General features: G+C 43.6%; 1 protein-coding gene across 1 annotated transcript; it reads left to right on the top strand.

The window, feature by feature from the left end:
• The first annotated feature begins 1,375 nt into the window (after window positions 1-1,375).
• On the top strand, window positions 1,376-18,041 carry SEC62 (SEC62 homolog, preprotein translocation factor). Its single transcript, XM_027685518.1, has 8 exons — window positions 1,376-1,474; window positions 9,143-9,251; window positions 9,641-9,746; window positions 10,658-10,868; window positions 12,509-12,601; window positions 14,657-14,717; window positions 15,326-15,445; window positions 16,000-18,041. The coding sequence occupies exons 1-8, from the start codon at window positions 1,439-1,441 to the stop codon at window positions 16,464-16,466; spliced, it is 1,203 nt and encodes a 400-aa protein (XP_027541319.1). The 5' UTR covers window positions 1,376-1,438; the 3' UTR covers window positions 16,467-18,041.
• The last annotated feature ends 2,503 nt before the right edge of the window (window positions 18,042-20,544 follow it).

Raw genomic sequence — 20,544 nt, 5'->3', positions numbered from 1 at the left:
TGCCCAGTTTTCAATCCGAGAGGTTCCAAAATTGTAGGCACAAGAAGGGGCAACAAGATCTGAGAGGACTGGACAAGACGACACAGCACTGCACATACTTTTCCATCCCGAAGTGCCAGGGTGTGGTTTGGAAACATGGAGCCAGGATAAATGATTATACGCTTTGCTAACTTCAGTGACCTCACAGCACAAGTATGTGGGACAACCTCTGGCAAAGGGCCCTTCTGCTTTATATAGGTTGCTTTCTGAATCTAATTCTGTAAGTAAATGAGGAGGTCTGAGCAGTGAATCTGTTTAAATAGGTATCAGCTAACAAAGGCCTGCTGCATGGAGCATCTTTACGGCCTAACATACTATGGAGGTGTATCAGAACTAAATGTTTAGATTTTTACAGCCAAAGAGATGGAGAACTACTGGGTTACTGGGTTGAGGGGAGACAGTGAGGGGCTGAGTGGAGACAGTGAGGGACTGACGAGGGACAATGAGGGGCTGAGGCACTGAGGGGCTCTTTTCAGTGGTGCTCAGCAACAGGACAAGGAGCAATGGCCACAAACTAAAACATAAGAAGTTCCACCTCAACATGAGGATTAATTTCTTCACATTGAGGGTGGCAGAGCGCTGTAACAGCTGCCCAGGGAGGTCATGGAGTTTCCCTCTCTTGGAGACATTCCAAACTCACCTGGACGCGTTCCTGTGTCACCTGCTTCAGGTGACCCTGCCTGGGCAGGGAGGATGAACTGGATGTTTTCCAGAGGTCCCTTCCAACCTTAACAGCTCTGGGGTTCTGTGAGCGGGGCTGTGAAGGGAGGGCGGTGAGGGGCTGCGGGACCGAGGTGTGGTGGTGAGGAGCTGAGGGGGAGCAGCGAGGGACCGAGACCACTGAGACGGGACGGTGACGGGAGGGCGCTGAGGGGCTGAGGCGGGATGAGGGACTGAGAGGAGGCGCTGAGGGGCTGAGGCAGAATGAACTGAGGGACCGAGGCGAGGTGCTGAGGCGGGGCGTGGTGGGAGGGCGTTTAGGGTCGGCGAAAGGTCCGCGAAGGGACTGAGGGACTGAGGCGCTGAAGGGCTGATGGGGAGGCACTAGAGGACCGAGGCGGACTGAGCGGTTCAGGGGCTGAGTCGGGATGAGGGACGGTGAGGGGCTAAGGCAGAATGAGCCGCCGAGGGACTGAGGCAAACTCATGGACCGAGGTCGCGCACTGAGGGACCGAGGCTGGTCGATGAGGCGCTGAGGGACCGCAGCCGGGCGCTGAGGCGCTGGGGCACTGACGGACCGAGGCGAGTCGGTGCAGCGCTGAGGGGCGGGCGGGGGACGGCGCTGGGCGGAGGCGCTGAGGGCGCGCCCCCTCCCCGCCCCTCGCCCGCTCCCGCCGCCTCTCGCGAGGCCGCCCCCCCTCCCTGCCCGCGCGTCACCGGCGGAGCGGACGGGGACAACATGGCGGAGCGGCGGCGGCACAGGAAGCGCGTCCAGGTACCCGGGACTCCCCCTCCTCTCCATCCCTCCACCCCCGCCGGGCCCCGCGCGGCGCCTCCCGCTCCCCGTCCTCAGGGCGGCTTCCCCCGCTCCTCCGCGGCCTCCCCGTTTGCCAGACGGCGGCTGCAGGCGGCCCCCGGTGAGGGAGGGGAGCGCCCCGGTCTCGGGGCACCGGGGGCGCCTCAGGCCGCGGGGAGAGCCCGGGATGGCACGGGGCGAGCGGGTTTCCCTCAGAATCTTCTGGCAAATCGGTAAACTGTGCAAATAGAGTGCAGGTCGGAGAGTGTCGAGGGGCTGATGGGCGGCCGGCGGGGCCCCCCGGCACATCCGAGGCGCCTCCGCTTCATCCCCGTGGGGTCTGAGCCCTCAGAAGTTCTTCGTCTCTCGATGACCAAAGAGAGAGATTTCAGGCTGTTCCCTGTTTATAATCGCCGTGGTACTCTCAGGATCGCACCAGTGTGAACAATAGCTTAGTGCGGGTTACACCAAAACACCCGGGAGCTGCACCTTCACCCGGCGTGTCCGGCCCGGGGATCGTAAGCAAAAGACTTGGGACAGATGGTAAAAGCATCTTAAAAGCAAACATGCCCCAGCCAGGAAATGATGCGGTAAGGAAAGGAAATTAGCGTCTGGAAAACATAAACAAACAGGCGCATCTAAAAATAGACCTAATCAGCTTTGAGATCGTGTTAAAATGTAGTGATAATTGTGCGGTGGCACTGAGAGGCAAACTGAAGGCTGCTGTGGTGCTTTCACTTACCTGGAAGTCTGGTGTGTCAGCAGGGAGTTTTACAGAGTTTTTAATGCGTGTGTTGGGCACAGTTGCAGTATCAGTGACTGTAACGCTTATTACTGTTGTGTATTATCAACACTAAGCCTAAATAGTGTTTGTTTGGGATTTATTGCTCTGCTGTAAGAGCAGATAATGTTGACAGAGATCACAGAGCCGTTCAACAGTGTGCACTTCATATGTCACCCTTCTGCTTGGTTGCCCTCTCTCCTTTTTCATCTTTCCCCTTCCCAGCCCAGTTTGCCTTCCCCCAAGAAGATGGACATCTGCCCATACTTGTAATGGTTCCTTTTTTCCTTTTAATTCAAATTATGGGGGCAGGGGGAGAATTGCAAGGAATAATTAATCAATTACTTGTTAAACAAGCCTTATCCATCACATCATTCAATGAATTATTGTAAAACATTAAGAATTATTCTCTTTTCATGATTGTTATAGACTGTCCCTTTCCAAGGATGACAATGGCTCAATAAAGCATCCATCCAACCCAATTTAAATGCAGTTTAATGTTTTGTGTAATACCCAGGGCTGTGGTCTTGCTGGCAGTTAAGCACATACTTAATTTCCAGCCTGTTAGCAGTAAAAGTATTTCCCAGATTGTTAGTAATTAAATCGATGCCTGGGTGTTAACGCTTAAGGTCGTGGCCTAAATTTGTGATATAATTATGGAGAAATGTGGATTTTGGTAGGTTCCCAGTGTATGTCAGCAACAATGGGAAGACAAGACCCTGAACAAAGAATACTGGTGAATGCCCAAGGGGTGTTCTTGATTGTTCAGTGAACAAAACAACACATGTTTTTCTTGGTAGTTGGTTTTGGGTTTAGGGTTTTTTTAAGCTTTTTGAACTTTATTGGTATAGTTGCAGCATGAGTATCATGTTTTCTGGCTAATGCTAGAAGTTTCTTCTTTTAAAATGAAGCATGGGATTTGTAGGTGCTTCAATTGTTTTAGCAGGCTGTACTTAATTTAGGGTGATGTGTGCCCCTTAATGAAGAGATTATTTATCACACTGCAAGCACGTCTGACACCTGAATACCCCACTGTCACTAAGCAGAGCTGTATTTCTCGACAGGAGTGAGGCTTTTGGAGGCAGGTGGTGTATTTAGCTGTGCTAAGAGGTTGATGTAATGGAGCTCAATTACAATACCATGTGCACAGAACCTGTGTTTGGAATAATTTTCACAGGATTTTATGCCTGCCATCAAGATTGGAATCATGGTAGTGAGGTCAGAGAGCTAGAAATGAAAACAGTCTGAAAAGATAATTCTGTCCAGTCTACTCTGTGCGCTTCCCATCGGAAGTGGTCACAGGAAGGATGTGTTCTGTGGAATGTATTTTCATCGAAAGACAATGTTGCCCAATCTGTGTTGCACAGTTTAGACTCTTCCTCTGAAAGTTGTGAAAGTTGCAAAAATTTTAACTTCAAACATTTGAACAAAGATATTTTAGAGGTAAAATTTTCCAAGTGTCATTCCTGGTGGTAATTTAACTGTAATTAGCATAGAGATGAATTCGGATGCAGTAGTGAAAGGAGACTGGTCTGTAGGATGCAGAGCACTCCCCCCATGGCTCCCACAGGATTCAAATGTCTGAAATCAAGAATGTTTGCTGTGCATAAAGGACTGACTGAAAGAACAATAGCATATGTTGTCTAATGGCTGGTTTAATATTTTTATTTTAGCCACATACATCTCAAAAGATGGGAGATGGCTTTGAATGCCTGTTACTCCAGCAACCTGAACAAAGCTGTTTCATGTCTTGGAAAAAAACACAGTTCCATCCATGTCCTGAAATATTCTCTTCACCACAAAACCTTCGGCGCTGGTTCCTGTGCCCGGCGCTGGGCCGGGTAACACGTGGCACTGTGTTGGCAGCTCTGCAGTGTGACTGTTAAGCAGGCATTAAGTTTTCATTACCTTGGCTGGGTTCCACCGTGCACAGTTTTAGTCTCCCCGCGTCAAGTTTGGGTTTGATCTTTGCGTTGTGATCAACAGCGTTTGCCTCGCGCCTTGTGCCGCGTCCTGCGCTCCAGAAATGTTCATGCACACAAACACCACCCCTGGGGACACAGCAAACAGCCCTTGGGCAGCTCTTGGGGCAGGGTCTCACTGCAGATTGGTGGCTGAGGTGGCATCAGTGACAGGTACTTTCCTTGTTGACTTTTTTCCCTTGACTGAAGCTCTGGGATTCTCCTGATGAAGGACATCTACTAATCATTAACTGTTGTAGCCAACAGTTGTGTCCTCTCAGGATTTGGGCTCTGCTGGAAGGAAAATGCAACAGCTGCATTGCTGCTCCTGTGCTACAGCTTTGTGTGAATGACTGGAAAGGATCTGCAGAAAGGACAGTGCAATGGCTTTCTAGTAATGCAGATTTTCATCCAGCTTGCCTGTTTGTCTTTATTTTCTCATAAATTCTGGTAAAGTTGAATGGGATGATAGCAAAGGAGAAAGGCTAAATAACTTCTTTGAAAGCTGAGTGGCATCAGGTGATAGAGGAGGAAAAAAAAAGATCAAGGGGGCAAAAAAAAAAAGTAGAAAAATAGGAATTAAAAGTAGCAGCCTGACTTTCATTAAAACCAGAATCAGTTTTTTGGAAATTTTGAGTTACATTTTTGGAGGTGGGAAGGGAAAAAGTCGAAACAGCTGGCCTGGGGTTAGAAGGGGACTGAAGCTGGTGTGTTTTGGCTTCAGAGTGCTGTACATTGCTCCTTGGATGTGTTTGAGAACTCTGTACGTTTACAGCTTTTGCTCAAAAAAATTAGCGATGGTTGAAATGAAAGAATGAAGAAAACCAGTACTTCTATTTTTATAGGATATGAACCAGACTGAAAAACATCTGCTAATCTTTTTCTGTAAAGAAAAGTTAATGTTTTGTGGCCAGCACATGGCTGTGGTAATCCAGAAGAACTGGTTTCTCCACATGGCTCTGCCACAGTTTCTTGCCCACCTGGGGCAATCCTTGTACTGGTCATCAGTGCAGGAGTCCAGCAGTTTTAGGTTTATTAGTCACTGAAGAAAACACAGATGGAGTCCTTAGAGCAAGCCCTAAGATCCTGATGTGTTTGTTTCCCCCCTACCCACTCCCACCCAGCGATCCAGTCATGCCAGTTCTGTGCTGCTTCTCTGTCCTGCTGCACCTTGGTTTATTTTAGACAAAGTATAAATGTCTCAGCAGAATGGATGAGCAGCACCCACTCCCCTGCCCAGAACATCCAGTCTAAGGTCCTGACAGTCAACAGGGAAGGGGAAAAGATAATCCTGCAGTTCAGCCCAAGCTGTGATGTGCTCAGCCCATCTCCAGAGAACAGAACCCTGTTGCAGCTGCAGTGTCCCTGCAGTATGAGGAGAGAGAGGTGTGTGGAATGGAACCTGGGTTGGCACAGTGTCGTTTCTGATGTTACCTTTCAGCTTGAAAAACAGGCTGCACATGATAAATGTGCTTCAGATTTCTTCTTTTCCTTATCTGAAAACTGTATAAACTATTAGGCTTGAGCACTTTGCTGTGAGGGATGGTGTTCTGAAAATCTAAGAGTATGGAAATAAGCTAGATATTCATTTTATTGAAATAAAAGAATTTTGATGACCCCTTTAAAACAGAGGAGCATAAATCCTTGTAATGCATTTGTCTGCACATGAAATAACTTGTTTTGTTAGTGACACTCATTATTTACTCTCTTCTGATTTTCCAGAAACCTTGTTTACATCACAAACCTGTGGAAGGAAATTATCCTGTCTTTGGTCATAGCTGTCTTCTCACAACTGTGAATCAAAGGGGGAATAAAATGAGTGAAAATTCCAAACCAGAAATGTCCTCTGGCCTTTTGTATTCCATTGAGTGTTCCAGGAGTAAGAAAGCCTGAACAACTCCTACTTAGGTAGAGTTGAAGGGGAGAAGGAAGCTGGTGGGCACACCAGTTTCAGTAGCTCAGTTCAGATGTTATTTGTGATGTGTACAGGCTGCAGTCCCAGCTGGAGGTTGAATTAACTGGGAACTACATCAATGTATTGAAGGCAGTTCAGAATGCACTGTGCTGTACTTGGATGTGGGAGAAAGAGGTAAATAATTTGATTAGGGTTTTCCCACCCTTCAGTGGGTCTGGAACATCCCTGGGCTTGAAAATCTCAAAGTTTTATGAATTCATATAGAGCAATGTCAGTGCATTTCTAGTAAGTCACTGGGCTGAGCACTCACTGCTTTTCCTCTCTGTAGGTGGAGTTCTTCTGTCTAGACAAATAAGAAGTTTGGGTTTATTTTATTTTTAATGGCATTCTCCCAGAGTTTATAAGTCATTGGTAAATCTTTACATTTCACATGCTGTCTAGTGACAACATGCATTTTTCAATATCTAAAACTAGAGTAGATCCAATAGTTTAAACAAAATCTAGAGTAGAAGTATTCAAAAGTTTGATATTATTTTTTATTACTTTAAAACAGTTTAATCATAGAATTTTAATTAAGACATCTTCAACATTCTAGAAATAGATGTTTCCTGAATCTTTGTGTTTCCTATGAAAGCAAACTTTAAATAGCAGGAAGTTTTCATATTCCTTTTTAAGAGTGTGTTACCTGGCTTAAAGCTTTATAATTTTTTCAGAACTACCCCTTGATTAATTTGTTTAATCTTTTCCTAAATGCCTAAGGAGGCTTAAAGTGCCTGGATCTGGGCGGTTTTTACAACTGAACACAAAGTTTGATTGAACTGCAACTTTGAAAAGTTGTGGCCAGGATTCTGAACTTTGGTTGATTTCACTTTATGAAGAAATGTAATATTATTTTCTCTCAATCATATGTTCTAATATTTTAGCAGAAACCTGGCTCTGCAAACAAAGGGATGAAAATAGGATGAAAAATGGGGATTAAATTGCAGGGGACACTTTCTCAGTTAAACTGTGGCAGTCTCTCTCACAGGGAAGCTTTTCTTGTTATGAAACCAGCCCAGAGAAAGGACAAAGCAATAGATAGAAAGGAGCAAGAAAATCTCCTGGTGCCAGCCCCGGCCTGTGTAGTGCATCACATGACCCAGCAGAATCATAAATATTTTAGGAAGAAGGAGAAAAACCACCTTATCAGGGGAATTAACACTGAGGTGAATATCTGCAGCTTCTCTGACTGTTTTACTCTCTGTGCCGTGAAGAACAGTTACCCTGTGAATTGTTTCAAATTTAATTGATCCCAAACTTGGTGCCATCATCGGTGATTTACAGCTACTGGGACAACTGTACCATGTAAGAGGACATCAAACCACACAATATAAGTTATGTGCAAACATGCACAGTCAGGGAATAGTTTTCTGTGAGTTATCTGATGTCTGATACACATTTTAAAAATTTAAAAATAAAAAAAAGGATTGAACACAGAGAAGGAGACAATATAATCCCTTTGAGGACTGTTAGGATCATCTGGCTTAATTTGGGCACATGTTTGTTACACTAACTGGGGAATGTGAGAGCGTGTTTCTGCTTACATATGGAGGATTTAGACTTTTAAAAATCTCAGAGCTGACAAACCACAGAGTCTTTTGGTCATTTGGATACCTTATGTCTGGATTATCCTCTTTAAAAATTGTCCTCAGACAGGAAAAGCAACGATCTCCTGTAGGAGGATATTCATTAACCAGTTGATTTTGAAAGTTAGCTGTGCAAACTGTTGAAAATTAACAACTCTTACCATCTGAAGCTTCTATTCTGGTGTAACAACATCTATTTGACCTTGCATTTCCACTTCACATGCTGCTTGTGATATTATGATTATACATCTTAAAAGCAGTAATGGAGGTTGTATATGTTTATTGGCCTTTAGGAACATTATGTCTTTAAATAAACCAATATTTTTTTTTTATTCCTGTAAATGACCAATCTGGTTTGTGGCTTATATAATCTATTTCCTTGGGCAGCAGGAGAAGAACAGGCACAGAAGAGGTGCTGCAGTCTGGAAAGATGTCCCTGTTACTGATCCACGAGCAGCAGGAGGGGCTGGAGAATTAAACTGTACGGATTAAAAGAACTCTTATAGGAAGGAATTTTGAGGAATTTTGCCTGAGTCACTTTAATATCACAATTTATTTTTTTCAGATGTGTTTTTGTGAAGCAGGAACGTTAGAAAGTTCTTCTGTTCCTGCTTGCAAATATTAGATCTTTATTTTACATAATTGAAAGTGCCCATCTCCATCCTTCTGCCTTACACATCTCTGAGTTCTGCTACCTCTGCAAGGTGGTACAAGCACAGAATTCATGAATCTGTGCAGACTGAGGGCTCCTTTTTCATATGGCATCTGTTCAGATGTTCCTGTGCTTCATCCTGCTGTGCCTCCTACTCTGTAGGTTGGAAGAATCTCCTCAAGCGTGCTCTGCAGTTTAAGTCATTTCGTAGTCGTGCAGTCGCACATAAATTTTCTATCAAATCTTTCAGCTTCTTTTCAACATGATTTTCTCTTTCTCATGTGAAATTCAGGCTGCTCTGTGTTCTGTCAGTCTGCCTACATTGCTGTAATTTCATACATGCTCATTCCTCCCTGTTTCCTTTGTTCCCAGCTTCACAACTGTTTCCATCCCAGTCGTGTGCCTTAAGCAGCTTCCCGTGTGCCCGCTGCTTTCCTCTTAGGTCCTCCTTTAGTTTGCTCTTCTTACAGAGCTGTTAAAGGAGCTCTTACTTTTACCTTCAGATCCTCTAACTTAAAAATTCCTGCTTTATGTAGACAGAGGGTTCTCAGGAAAAAATACCTTGACCTATTTTCACATCCTTTATATTTTATTTATTATTTATAGATTGCCATGAAATAATGAGGACTTCGCAATATCAGATTTTTGAGCCCAAGTGAATGATAATCCCATGTGTTTAAAAATGTACTAATTTCTGACTGTTCCCACTGTAGGAAGTTGGTGAGCCATTCAAGGAGGAGAAGGCTGTTGCTAAATACTTGCGCTTCAACTGTCCAACAAAATCCACCAACATGATGGGTCACCGAGTCGATTATTTTATTGGTAGGCTCACTTTTAACCAGATAATTAACATTTCTTCTAACACTGTACTTGGAGGGCGGGAGAGGCTGCTTTGATTTTATTATTGGTGCTTTATCTAATAATTACTCATCTTACACTTTGGGTTTGAAAACTTATGAAGGCATTAGAAAGCCATAAAATTAATCTCATCAGCCTGGAGTAAACACAATAACCTTTTCACTCTGTGATTTAAAGGTGTGTAGTTGTCAAGAGTGATGCGTTTCAGAGTAGGGACCAGTCTTACTTTAAAGATTTGAAAGGATGTGGAACATCACCAGAACTGACTGGTCAGTGTGGTTCAAAGCACGTAGACTAAATGTTAAAATAAATGTTAATTTTAATGCATTTTTAATTCCATTTTTTTCCTCTAGCCTCAAAAGCTGTGGATTGCCTCCTGGATTCTAAATGGGCAAAGGCAAAGAAAGGAGAAGAGGCTCTATTTACAACCCGAGAGTCTGTAGTTGATTACTGCAACAGGTATGACCCAGACTAACTCCTCAGTGTCATTAATGACTGTAGTTGAGGAGATATTGTAGTTATTTGGGAACCAATGTAAGCTGGACTTCGTGCATCCTAAAACTTGTGTGGTTGTATGCAAAAATATTGTTGTATTTTTATTGCAGTGTTTGAGGGTGGAAATGATGTAGTTTCATCATCTTTTCTCTAAAAACTCTCAGGCTTTCATTACACTGCTTGGGGCAGCAAGGTAAACTGAAGGATTTTCCTGAATATTGTGAATATTGGAAGTTAGGTGGGGTCAGAGCTCTCAAATCTCTCTGTCCTCGCTGCCTGAGGAGCTGGATTCTGTACTGCTCTTCCTGTTTGGAATGTGGGTGTGATCCTTTCAAGGATGTTACTGGCTGGTGACGACCTTGAGACGTCCTGCTGCCCCACTGGCCATATATATATACGTATATATATATATACATATATATACACTTGCAATAAGGTCTGTCTGTAGCTGGCATGGATGGAATACTTGCACATGTACCACAGGTTCCACAGAGCAGTTCTGTTTATTGTACATCACTTACCAAGGAACTCAATAAGCCCTGAGAGATAATTAAATGGACCTGGTGGCTTTCTGTCTCCTACATCTTATATATTCATCTATAACTGCAAAATGCTGCCACAGAAAAGTACATTTCCTACCCAGTTTTGAACAGATGAACCAAAAAAAACACAAAGCAACAGGCAAGACATGGGATAATTAGGTCTGGTGTGTGTAGTAAATAGAGCAGATGATGGTGACCTCTGCCTTTCAGTCATGCTATTCGTGATTATGGTAGAGAAAGAATCTAGGTTGGTGTCTAATAACATAATTGAGTGTAAGTGTTATTGTCACAGCTGCACTTGAATGTATCATTTTAACTCTTTTTCATTTTAAGACTCCTGAAAAAACAGTTCTTTCATCGAGCATTGAAAGTGATGAAAATGAAACCTGACAAGGATACAAAGAAAGAAAAGGAAAAAGGAAAGGCTGAGAGCGGGAAGGAAGAGGAGAAAAAGAGCAAGAAGGAAAGTGGCAAAGATGAAAAAACCAAGAAGGAGAAAGAAAAGGAAAAGAAAAAGGATGGTGAAAAAGAGGAGTGCAAGAAGGTAAGAACTGTCTGTAAGAGAAGAGTCAAACCTGTAACAAATACATTAACCAATTGTTAAGATCACATTGGCTGAAAAATACAGTTGGTTATTCTAAAATATGACTTATCTTTTTTTCCTGTTTTCATCTCTAAAATATGCTGCTTTTTTTGGTTACCTTTTGAATTGTTCTTATTTAGATCTAGATCAAAAAAGAGGCTTCACCTGGCCTTTGTGCACCTCATCATCTTCTAGTGTGGGCTGAGTTAATCCAAACCTGTTCCTCTCCAGGGAGGCTTTATACCTCAGTTAGCATGGAATGACACATGTGCATGTGACCAAACATCTAAAACCAGCACAGCTGCACAAGTGAAACACAAACAATTTTGCGGTGTTTGGTAATAAGAATGTTTGGAATGTAATATTTGGTATGTGGTGCCTGTAACTGGCTGTGTAATAGCTGCCCTGTTGTGTGGCAGCTCCTTACTGAGCTGCATCCTGCCTCGTCTTACTTGATCTTTCAGGTTCAAACTATTGTTACTGAACAAGTTTTCACGTAGGTTTTTTCATGTTTTCATTCCTGATTTATTTTATTACTTATTTTATTATTAGCAGAACAGAATTCCTAAATTAAAATGTTAGGAACCTGCAGGAGAAACTGGACGATTGAGGTGGTTTTTCTTCTGTGTACAGTGGTCTGAATCAGTGAGAATTAGTAGGACAGTGCTCTAAAGTTATTCCCATCCAGACACTCCTCTCACATTTACTGAGAGTATACTCTGTCTACAAAGGTTTGGATTTCAGAAAAAACCTACATGGCTAAGAAAGAATTAGAACAGTCTGGCTGCAGTGTCAGCACGGAAGCCAGTGCAAGATAACCCAGCTCCTGAGGTGCTGCAAAATGCTGATTATGAAAGTTATGAGCTCCTCCAATCTGCTGTCATCAGGGGAGGTACATTATTATTATATGTAATGTTAATTTTTAAACTAGTCATTATTTATTGAGCAGATATGTAGTGGATTATATAAGGTAGTGAGTAGGAACTTGAACAACAACTCAGGACCAAAATCAGAAAATTAATTTAGCACAATGAAATAAGCAAAGAGAAGGAAATGGGAGACAGGGAGGAGGAAGCACAAGGTCCAGAAAGAGATTGAAGAGGACAGAGAATAAAGAGGCAGAAACTGATTTTGCCAAGATGCTCTTGTGGTAAATATGGCACCAAAGTACCAAATAACTCTAATGAGGTCAGTGATGGTGAAGTGTTGTTCCCTGCTCTTGATCTCTGTGCAGACTGGTAATGCCAGCCCAGCTTTGCTATGCATTTGAAAAGACAATGTAATCCTGAAGTCATAGTCTGCTCTTTAGATACTAATTAAAAATAAAATTTTTCTTACAATTTTCCTTTATTTTTGAGGTACCCAGATGGTAATACATAAGAGCGGGAGGAAATGAAGCATCTTTACTTTTTAAAAAAATTGTGAATGTGATCTTAAGTTTGTGAAAAGTTATCAGACTACATTAACATAGTAGAAATTAAAACCTCTTAATTTTTGTAATTTTATATATATATAATAATTCATATATATATATAGTGTATATATCATAATTTATACATATGATTTTATAGATGTAGGTAAAAATATTTGTTTGTCCTCAGGATGAGACTCCAGGAACACCCAAGAAAAAGGAAACTAAGAGGAAATTTAAACTTGAGCCACATGAAGACCAAGTTTTCTTGGATGGAAATGAGGTAAGATTTATGGGTGCTTTCCAACTTCGAATGTCACTGTGCTATTGTCAGAAAATAGCTTCATTTACTGGATTTCTGCAAACTCTTTCTTGACGTGCTGAAAGAAAAATTAATGGCAGTGTGATGGCTGATCTCGAAACCAGATTTTTAGATATTTGCCAGGAGGGTAGAGACAGATAAATGTAGGACAGTAGCTTAAGGAAATCTAAAAGAAAATTTAATTTACCAGTAATTCAGTGTTGGTGGCCATGAGGTGAGATGTTTGTCCCGGGGGTGTTGGAGCTGCCCCGGGCGGTGCCGCAGCCTCTGTGCCCGGAGCTGACCCTGCCTGGGGCAGGAGGGTGGGCCAGAGACTCCTGAGGCCCCTCCAACCCAAGTTATCCCCCAGCCACTGCCATGCCAGGATAGTTCCAACCCAAACACGAGCCTTTCAGAGCATGATGTTCAGTTGCAGGAGGGGAAATAAAAAAATACCTGCCTGACCCTGTGATCTGAGCAGGCAGGTGACACTTGGGCATTCCTGAATTCTCATCCTGGCTTTACAACTGAAATGGTGGCCTTAAATACTTCTCTGTGCTTTGCTTTTTTTGGAAGACAAAGAACTTAATTGTTTACCAGCTCTGTAATGTACAGAGTCACATTTCTCCTTCTGTAGTTTTGGATGAGTGGTAAGTTTTACTGTGCTGTGTTGATGCTGTGTGTGGCTGTACTGGAATTTCCCCTTGGATTCTTGTATTCCTTTGGTTATAAAACATACACAGCAGCAAATTCCATAACTAAATCACTTGTGTGAAAAAATGTACTTCCCTTATGTATCTTGTTTTTACTCTTCTCAGTCAGTTCTTTTACACTGCCTTGCTGTTTCATGCCATCTCCTGTGGAACCACACCTAACTGATCCTCCCTGTTGTCTTTACATGGAGTGCCTGGGATAGTTTGGCATTCCCAATGGGGCTGCACCACAGCATTTGCAGTATCACAGTATTTACTGCTTAACATCAGTTCTTCTTTTGTTTTATTAACGAGCTGGAATTTTTTAAGAACTGCAACCCCAAAAAAACCCCAAGGGGTTTTTTTTAAGTAATTTTTTTTTTTAGCTAATTTAGAGCCAATTCTTGTGTATTTGCATTAGAGCTGTTTTTCCCTTTTCTTCATTATTTTGCACTTACAAACACAGGATATCACACACTGTGTTACTGCCCAGTCATGATCTTCAGGTCGTTGGGCTCACAGAACAGCTGACTGGCAGCAGCTACACCCAGTACAGTCAACTTTGGCCCCCTGTGAGAAGCACAATGTCAGATCACACTGAATCCCCACTGCCTCCCAGCTGTCCTTCTGGGAGTTCTTACTGACACATCTGCAACGAGGGATGCTGGTTTCTAGCAATCAGCAGCTTCTTTTCGAGTTATAAGCTCAGATTCAAGCTGTTTAGCTTGCTAAGAAAAAAACCCACGATTTTTCTGGCTCAGAAAATCCCGCACTTTACCAAGAAGTTTTTTATTTAATATGGTTGAGCAGCTCTGATTCAAATGACCCACAGTTCTCACACAGACATTTGGCACTGAGTAAACATTGAGGTAACACGGGCTGTGGGACGGAGGGTGCAGTGACACTGATCTGAGCCCAGCACATGGGCTGGGGTTTTGGCCACCTGCTTTGTTCCAGGTGTTCAGTCTGGGCTTTTTTCTCTTCAAAGCTCACAGGCCTTTTTCTTTCCCCTTGGTGGACCTGAGAAACTTTTCACTCTTTTGCAGAACTGTTTTTGGCTTCATGCTCAACAGCATTATTGAATAAAGATAAAACCAAAACTTGATTTCAGTATTTTTCTGAATATTTCGTTTTCCCATCAGTTCTACTGCCTGATTGTTTTGCCCAGGATTACATCACCTGTCAGTTACCCTTCCTGGGAATCACGACCCCCTGCCCGGCTCCAGTGCTGACTGCAGGGCACCAAGTGCTGCAGCCTGGCAGTGAGTGTTTGGGTGAGGGGATAAATGAGATGTTTATCAGAGATCTTGTTTTCTGACTGTAAACCAGGTCATTTCTGTTGTAGGTGTATGTGTGGATCTATGACCCTGTTCACTTTAAAACTTTTGCCATGGGACTTGTACTTGGTAAGTCAGAGTAGACACAAGTTGTTGATTTGTGTTGCCTTAAGCTAACCAGGGGGTGTTGTCCAATGGGCAGATATGGGTTATATGGAAATATGAACTATGCTATTAATTTCTAGAACTGTATTTGTGTAGGATAAGCCCAATCAGCCAATTTTTTAATCTAAATTAGTGTAGATGTTAACTGAACCAGTGAGCTGACAAACCATCCATGGTACTGGTGGTCCAACCCATTCCAGCTTCCTCACCTTGAGAGAGCCACCTTTCCTGAGTATCCATGTCATCCCTTGGGGCCACTGTCGGGCCTTTGACCAGTCCTTGGGGTCACCACCCCCCAGCAGTTCCTTCTGCACTGGTCCCAGCAGCTCCCTGCTCACCCTTTGGCTCGAGCTCTCTCCCAGAGCTGCTCTCTTGGCTCCCTTGGCCAAGTGCAGCCACTTGGAGCTGCTGAATGAGGTGTCTCTCTACCCAGTACAAAACCAGACAGAAACACTGTCAGTAGCTCACCCTGTGCTAAGCCAATCCCTGAATGAACAGTAAGCCTGGAACCTCTGTAGACATGCCAGGGAAAACTAACGATGCTCCTGCTTGTGTTCTCCCCTGCTGCCCAGTGATTGCTGTGATAGCCGCCACGCTGTTCCCGCTCTGGCCCGCCGAGATGCGCGTCGGTGTTTATTACCTCAGCGTGGGCGCGGGCTGCTTTGTCGCCAGTATTCTGCTCCTTGCCGTCGGTGAGTGTCGGGCGGGCGGAGCCTGCAAGGGCAGAGGCACAGCCCGGCTCTTCCCCGGCTCGGAGCTGGGCGGTCCCACGTCCCGGGACGTTGTTTGCCGGATGCTGTGTGCGTTTCCCTCCCGGCCACCGGGTGTCACAGTTGTGCCACGGGAAGAAGGAGTTCTCGGGCTCGTGTCACCTGTTGGTGTTTCCCGTGTAGTGCAGATTCGTTTGCTGCCTGTTTAAACAAAAAGGAGCAAAAGGACCCCAGAACCGCACACGAGAACAGATTCTGTGGTGAGAATGGTGTCACCAGGATTTTAAAGGTTTCTTTGGTTGTATTTCTGTAGCAGAGGGATTAAGGGCCAAATCAGAGATAAGATCCATGGTTAATGGGATGGTTGAGATGGTAAGAACAAACTATTCCAGTGCTATTGCGGAATGAGGGATTTTCCCCCAATGTCACCCAGTCCCTGGCTTGGGGTGGGCGTTAGTAGTGAGCATCTCTTCCACAGTGGCTGTACATTCTGTGTGTTCATAACAAACCCCAGCATCTCCCTTGTTCTCCCACAGCTCGCTGCATCCTTTTCCTGATCATCTGGCTCATCACTGGAGGAAGGCATCACTTCTGGTTCCTGCCAAACCTGACAGCAGACGTGGGATTCATTGACTCCTTCAGGCCCCTGTACACACACGAATACAAAGGACCAAAAGCAGACTCAAAGAAAGAGGAAAAATCAGAATCCAAAAAGCAGCAAAAATACGACAGCGAGGAGAAATCAGATAGTGAGAAGAAGGAAGAGGAGGATGGGAAAACAGAAGGCACGAGGAACTCGGGAACAGAGGGCTCAGGAGGGGAGCGACACTCAGACACTGACAGTGACAGGCGCGAAGACGACAGGTCCCAGCACAGTAGTGGCAATGGAAACGACTTTGAAATGATCACAAAAGAGGAACTGGAACAGCAAACAGATGAAGGGGATTGTGAGGAGGAAGAGGAGGAAGATACTGAAAGTAGGCCTTCACATGGAAAATCATAACTCACTGTGGTTTGGGACTAAGTATGTGCAAATGGTTGGATTTTCTTTGTTGGCTGATCACCAAAACATAGACCATACAGTAGCATCTTCGTTTGCTGAAGTATATGTGTTACCAAACAGTTTTATATCTAGTTCCTTCATTTTTTTTTTAACCATTAACTTGATTACTTGGTACTATGTTAATCATTAATATCCATTTACAGAAGTTTTATCAATCTGACAAGTTTTTTATTGATTGATAGATTGCCCAGATTGTCCTCAAACATACTGAAAAACATCGTTTTCTGGTACTTGCATAACTGGTCAATTAGTTTAGCTTCTCAAACTTGCTTTTGTAAACCAGGTAAAAGTTGAATGACCAAATCTCAGATTATTCCTAGTTATACTCATTTGATAGTTAGGTAAAGCCCTTCTTAGCCCACAGCTTTCTTGATATTTTTTCTTGATTTTGTTTTCAAAAGATTGTGAGAACTTTCCTAAGAAAACTAGTTTTAGCAGAAGTTTTTTGCTGACAATAGAGGAGCTGGTAGTGCTGAATTTGGCTGCAGTGTCTCTGTTTCTCCAGCCCATGTGCCAGCAACCGAGGAAATCCAAACTGGTTTTGTACATCCGGTGCAGAGAGAGACATCATCTCCTGCAGGGGAAGGAAGCAGCACAGTTTGGAAATAATGGCTGTTTTCTTTCTCCTGCTCCATCATAATTAAGAAAAAAAAATGTATTCTGTACATAATTTACAAATAAAGCAAACCATTTACTTTAACTGCTACTTATTATTTAGAGATTTGATCCAGCATTCAGTTTGTATTCTTGAAGCCATTTTGTGGTGTATCTATGGGAGAAATGCAAGTCAAGAGGACCTCACGGAATATTTGTGTATGATTGGTAGCTGTTCCACAAGAGCTTTAGTTTTGTGCCAACATTCCATGTATTTGAGTAAATTGATCTTTATTAAATGAAAGCAAACACCAGAGCTGTATGGATGCCTTAATGTTAAACCTCTCTGTACTCTGGAACTGGAGTAGTTTTAAGCTGAAGAGGCAGGAGAGTGTTGTTCTGCTCCGAAAGCTGGGTGACTCAGAGCTGATATGGAGTGACCATTAATGATTTGTTTATAAATCCCTTTGGAGCAGCTGGTGGGGTTTCTCCTGTGCATCCCTCCCTGCTGCCTGTGTGGAGGACGGACTGCAGGATCTGCCTAAAGCATGGAAGAAGTTAAGACTCGGCGTCTTTCCTCTCGATGACTTGAACTGTAGACTGATTGTCTCCCCAGCCCACTCAGAGAAGATGAGGGTAAGCTTGACGTTTTCATATCAGACTTAAAGAACTTTTTTCCCTTATCCTAAATTGCTTCCCATCCTTCCAGTGTCGGCATTCTGGATGAAGATACTAATTTTTCAGATTGTGCAAATATCGACATCATCATGGGTGCATTGATAAACAATTCATGGATATGGTGTATTTGCTTCTTAAATCTCCTGAATAATTACTCCATAAGGAAGCAGATAAATTGGATCACTTTTTTATTAATATAGCAAAAAATTAAAGGACCCATTAACTAAACAGATTGACTCCTGGCCACTTGTGTGTCGTCACTGATTAAAGTACCAAACGAAATGCTGTTGTACTGACTGGGGGGTGCGTGTGGTGGGGAGAGCAGAACCTGCTCTGGGGGCTCACAGGGGGCAGCCCTGGCCAGTTTTTAAAGAAAATGTAGTGGCTTTAAGTTGTTTCAAGTACTTTTCCTCCTCTAAGTGAAATAATGTCTTCAGGGCCTCGCTGAGAAAATAAAGTTGAAATGGTCAAATAATAAATACTCCTGTAATGGTGCCATCTGCTCCCTGTTCACTGCACAAGTGCCAGCACTGCCCGCCTGGGGACAAGTGTTTGGGGCTCAGAATTAACCACCAAACATTTGTGCTGTTACCTCAAGAGAGTTCCAGGCTCCCATGGCTTAGAAATTGAATTGGCCTCAAACTCTTCCACTTCATCTGCTGTGAACAGCTCTGAACCTGTGGGGTGGTGTGAAGACAGAGCTCTGGTTAGTGGTTAAGGAAAGGATTTGTGACTCATTACTGTAATCTAGTTTTCCTAGAAATATCCCCCCAGTACTTCTGAATTATTTTGGAACAAGGTAATGACAGAAGTGATTACAACATGCTAGTAATAGTAAAATTATGAGTGGACTTAAGGTATCCTGACAAACATTTCCAGTCCAAAGAGAAAATCACAAAGGGACTTGGCCACCTTTAGTTAATTATCATGACATTTTCATATCGAGCATTTCAAAGTTCTTAATGATTTGGACTTTTAACAATTACTGGTAAAACACAAATGTATTTAATGTAGACAGCATTTGGCAGAGATATTACACCCAAGTGTGCTCTACTCTGGTACAGATACAATAACCCCTGCTCACTTGTGGTGTTCCAGGGTCCTTAAACAGAGGCAGATCTTTCTCTAGCAATTAAGAAACAAAAATATTATTTGATGAACTCACTTATTTCTTGTATCTGTAGAAAAGTTACAGCAGTGGGGTGGGATGCTTGTGGTGATAAACAGTTTTCAAACAGTGAAGTACCTTTGTAGCAGCGGATCGGGGAAAGCATTTGCTTTTACCTGCTGTGTATCATGCAGCAGATTTCCCTGGGTTTATATATATATATAAAATAGGAGACATATATAAAACCGGTGCACATATATATGTAAAGCTCTGTGTATGCTTTTATATATATTGCTCATTTAGGCCTGTTTCAGTTTCTGTTCGAAATAACACTGGCTGGAGTTCACTGAGCATCGTAGAGCAGAAAAAGGGACAGGTAAAATTGGACAATGTCTCAGTTCCTAGTCCACTCCTAAATTACACCTTCCCCAGGACTCAGGAGAGCAGTGGCAGAAGCATCTGCCCCCTGTAAACACTAAATGTAGACAGTGCAAACATGAACTGTAGAAATGGAAAACACCTGCTGGGTTTGGTCCTTTATTTCCCTTCCTGTGGCCCCCCGCAGTCCTCGCGCTGGCACTGAGCCCTCGGAGCCCTGCAGGGCTCTCTCCAGCTCCTCTGAGGGTGGAATTCTGTCCTAACAGAGTCCTCACAGTGACAGCAGAGCAATATTCCAACCTCACAGCTGGCACTGAAAGCACTGAGCAACAGCGGAATAAATACCCTCTTCCAGCTGCAGGGGATTTGCTGGCAGCAGGTGGAAGTCAGAACCACTGTGGAAAAGTTAAGTCTCAGTACCTACATTACCTGCTGTTTTCTTCCCTGGAGAGACCCCAGTGAGGACAAAGAGAGCAGCTTCCCCTTCATTTGCTCCAGAGCCTAAACGAGCTCTTGGTTCCCATAGCCTTGACTGTAGATGACACAGCCCAACTGTTTGTAACAGGGACATGTCCTTCTCCTCTCCCCGTCCCCCAAATTTGCCTTGTTCTGACCCAGATCAAATTTTCCAATAGGGAAGTTCCATTATATATTATTTCTTTGCATTCTAGAAAGCTTTTGTTTGCCTGACATGTTTGAGTCTAAACTCCCCAGGGAGTTGCACTGGGATAAACTCAGAGTAGATCTGCAAGTTTGTAACACCAAAAAACCAGGGCAGGAGCCACTCTGGAGGTAACATCCTGCTCGCTCTCAGTGTCACAAAGGACTCCAGCAGGAGATGCTGAGGGCCTGTGTGTCCTCCCACTGCTCCTTCTGCCCCTGGGTGCAGCGATTCCTTCCCTGGCTGGGAGGGGAGGGTGCATCACTTACTGCTTGGCTGACATTTCATCCACCTACTTCTCATACATTTTTAAAACCAAACCTTAAACCATCCAAGTTTGAACTCCATTCTTTGTCATGCTTTTTTTACCAGAAATTGTGTATTAAGCATTTCCCAAGCTCCAAAGCAGTTGAGATGCAACTTCTTAGTGTTTTTTATGCAAGATTTAGCATGGACATTAGTGCTGGGGTTACCTTTTCTTTAAAATTAGACAGTTCTTGTTAGGAACTACAGCCTGTCCTGGGGAAGAGTCTCCACCCACTTGCCAGCACAGCTGTGACAGATGGGTTGACTTTTAAATACAGCAGAGACAGAGAGAT

The sequence above is a fragment of the Neopelma chrysocephalum genome, unplaced genomic scaffold (assembly GCF_003984885.1).
Source record: "Neopelma chrysocephalum unplaced genomic scaffold, ASM398488v2 Primary Assembly neopelma1_69, whole genome shotgun sequence".
NCBI classification, from domain to species: Eukaryota; Metazoa; Chordata; class Aves; order Passeriformes; family Pipridae; genus Neopelma; species Neopelma chrysocephalum.
The sequence above is the reverse complement of the archived record's forward strand: the minus strand, read 5'-3'. Positions and strand labels throughout refer to the sequence as shown.

Excerpts from the sequence above, each read along its gene's own strand:
- SEC62 (XM_027685518.1), top strand. The coding sequence starts at position 1,439 with ATGGCGGAGCGGCGGCGGCACAGGAAGCGCGTCCAG. Across the intron at positions 9,252-9,640 it reads CCGAGTCGATTATTTTATTG|CCTCAAAAGCTGTGGATTGC; the intron begins GTAGGCTCACTT and ends TTTTTCCTCTAG. Across the intron at positions 10,869-12,508 it reads AAAAAGAGGAGTGCAAGAAG|GATGAGACTCCAGGAACACC; the intron begins GTAAGAACTGTC and ends GTTTGTCCTCAG.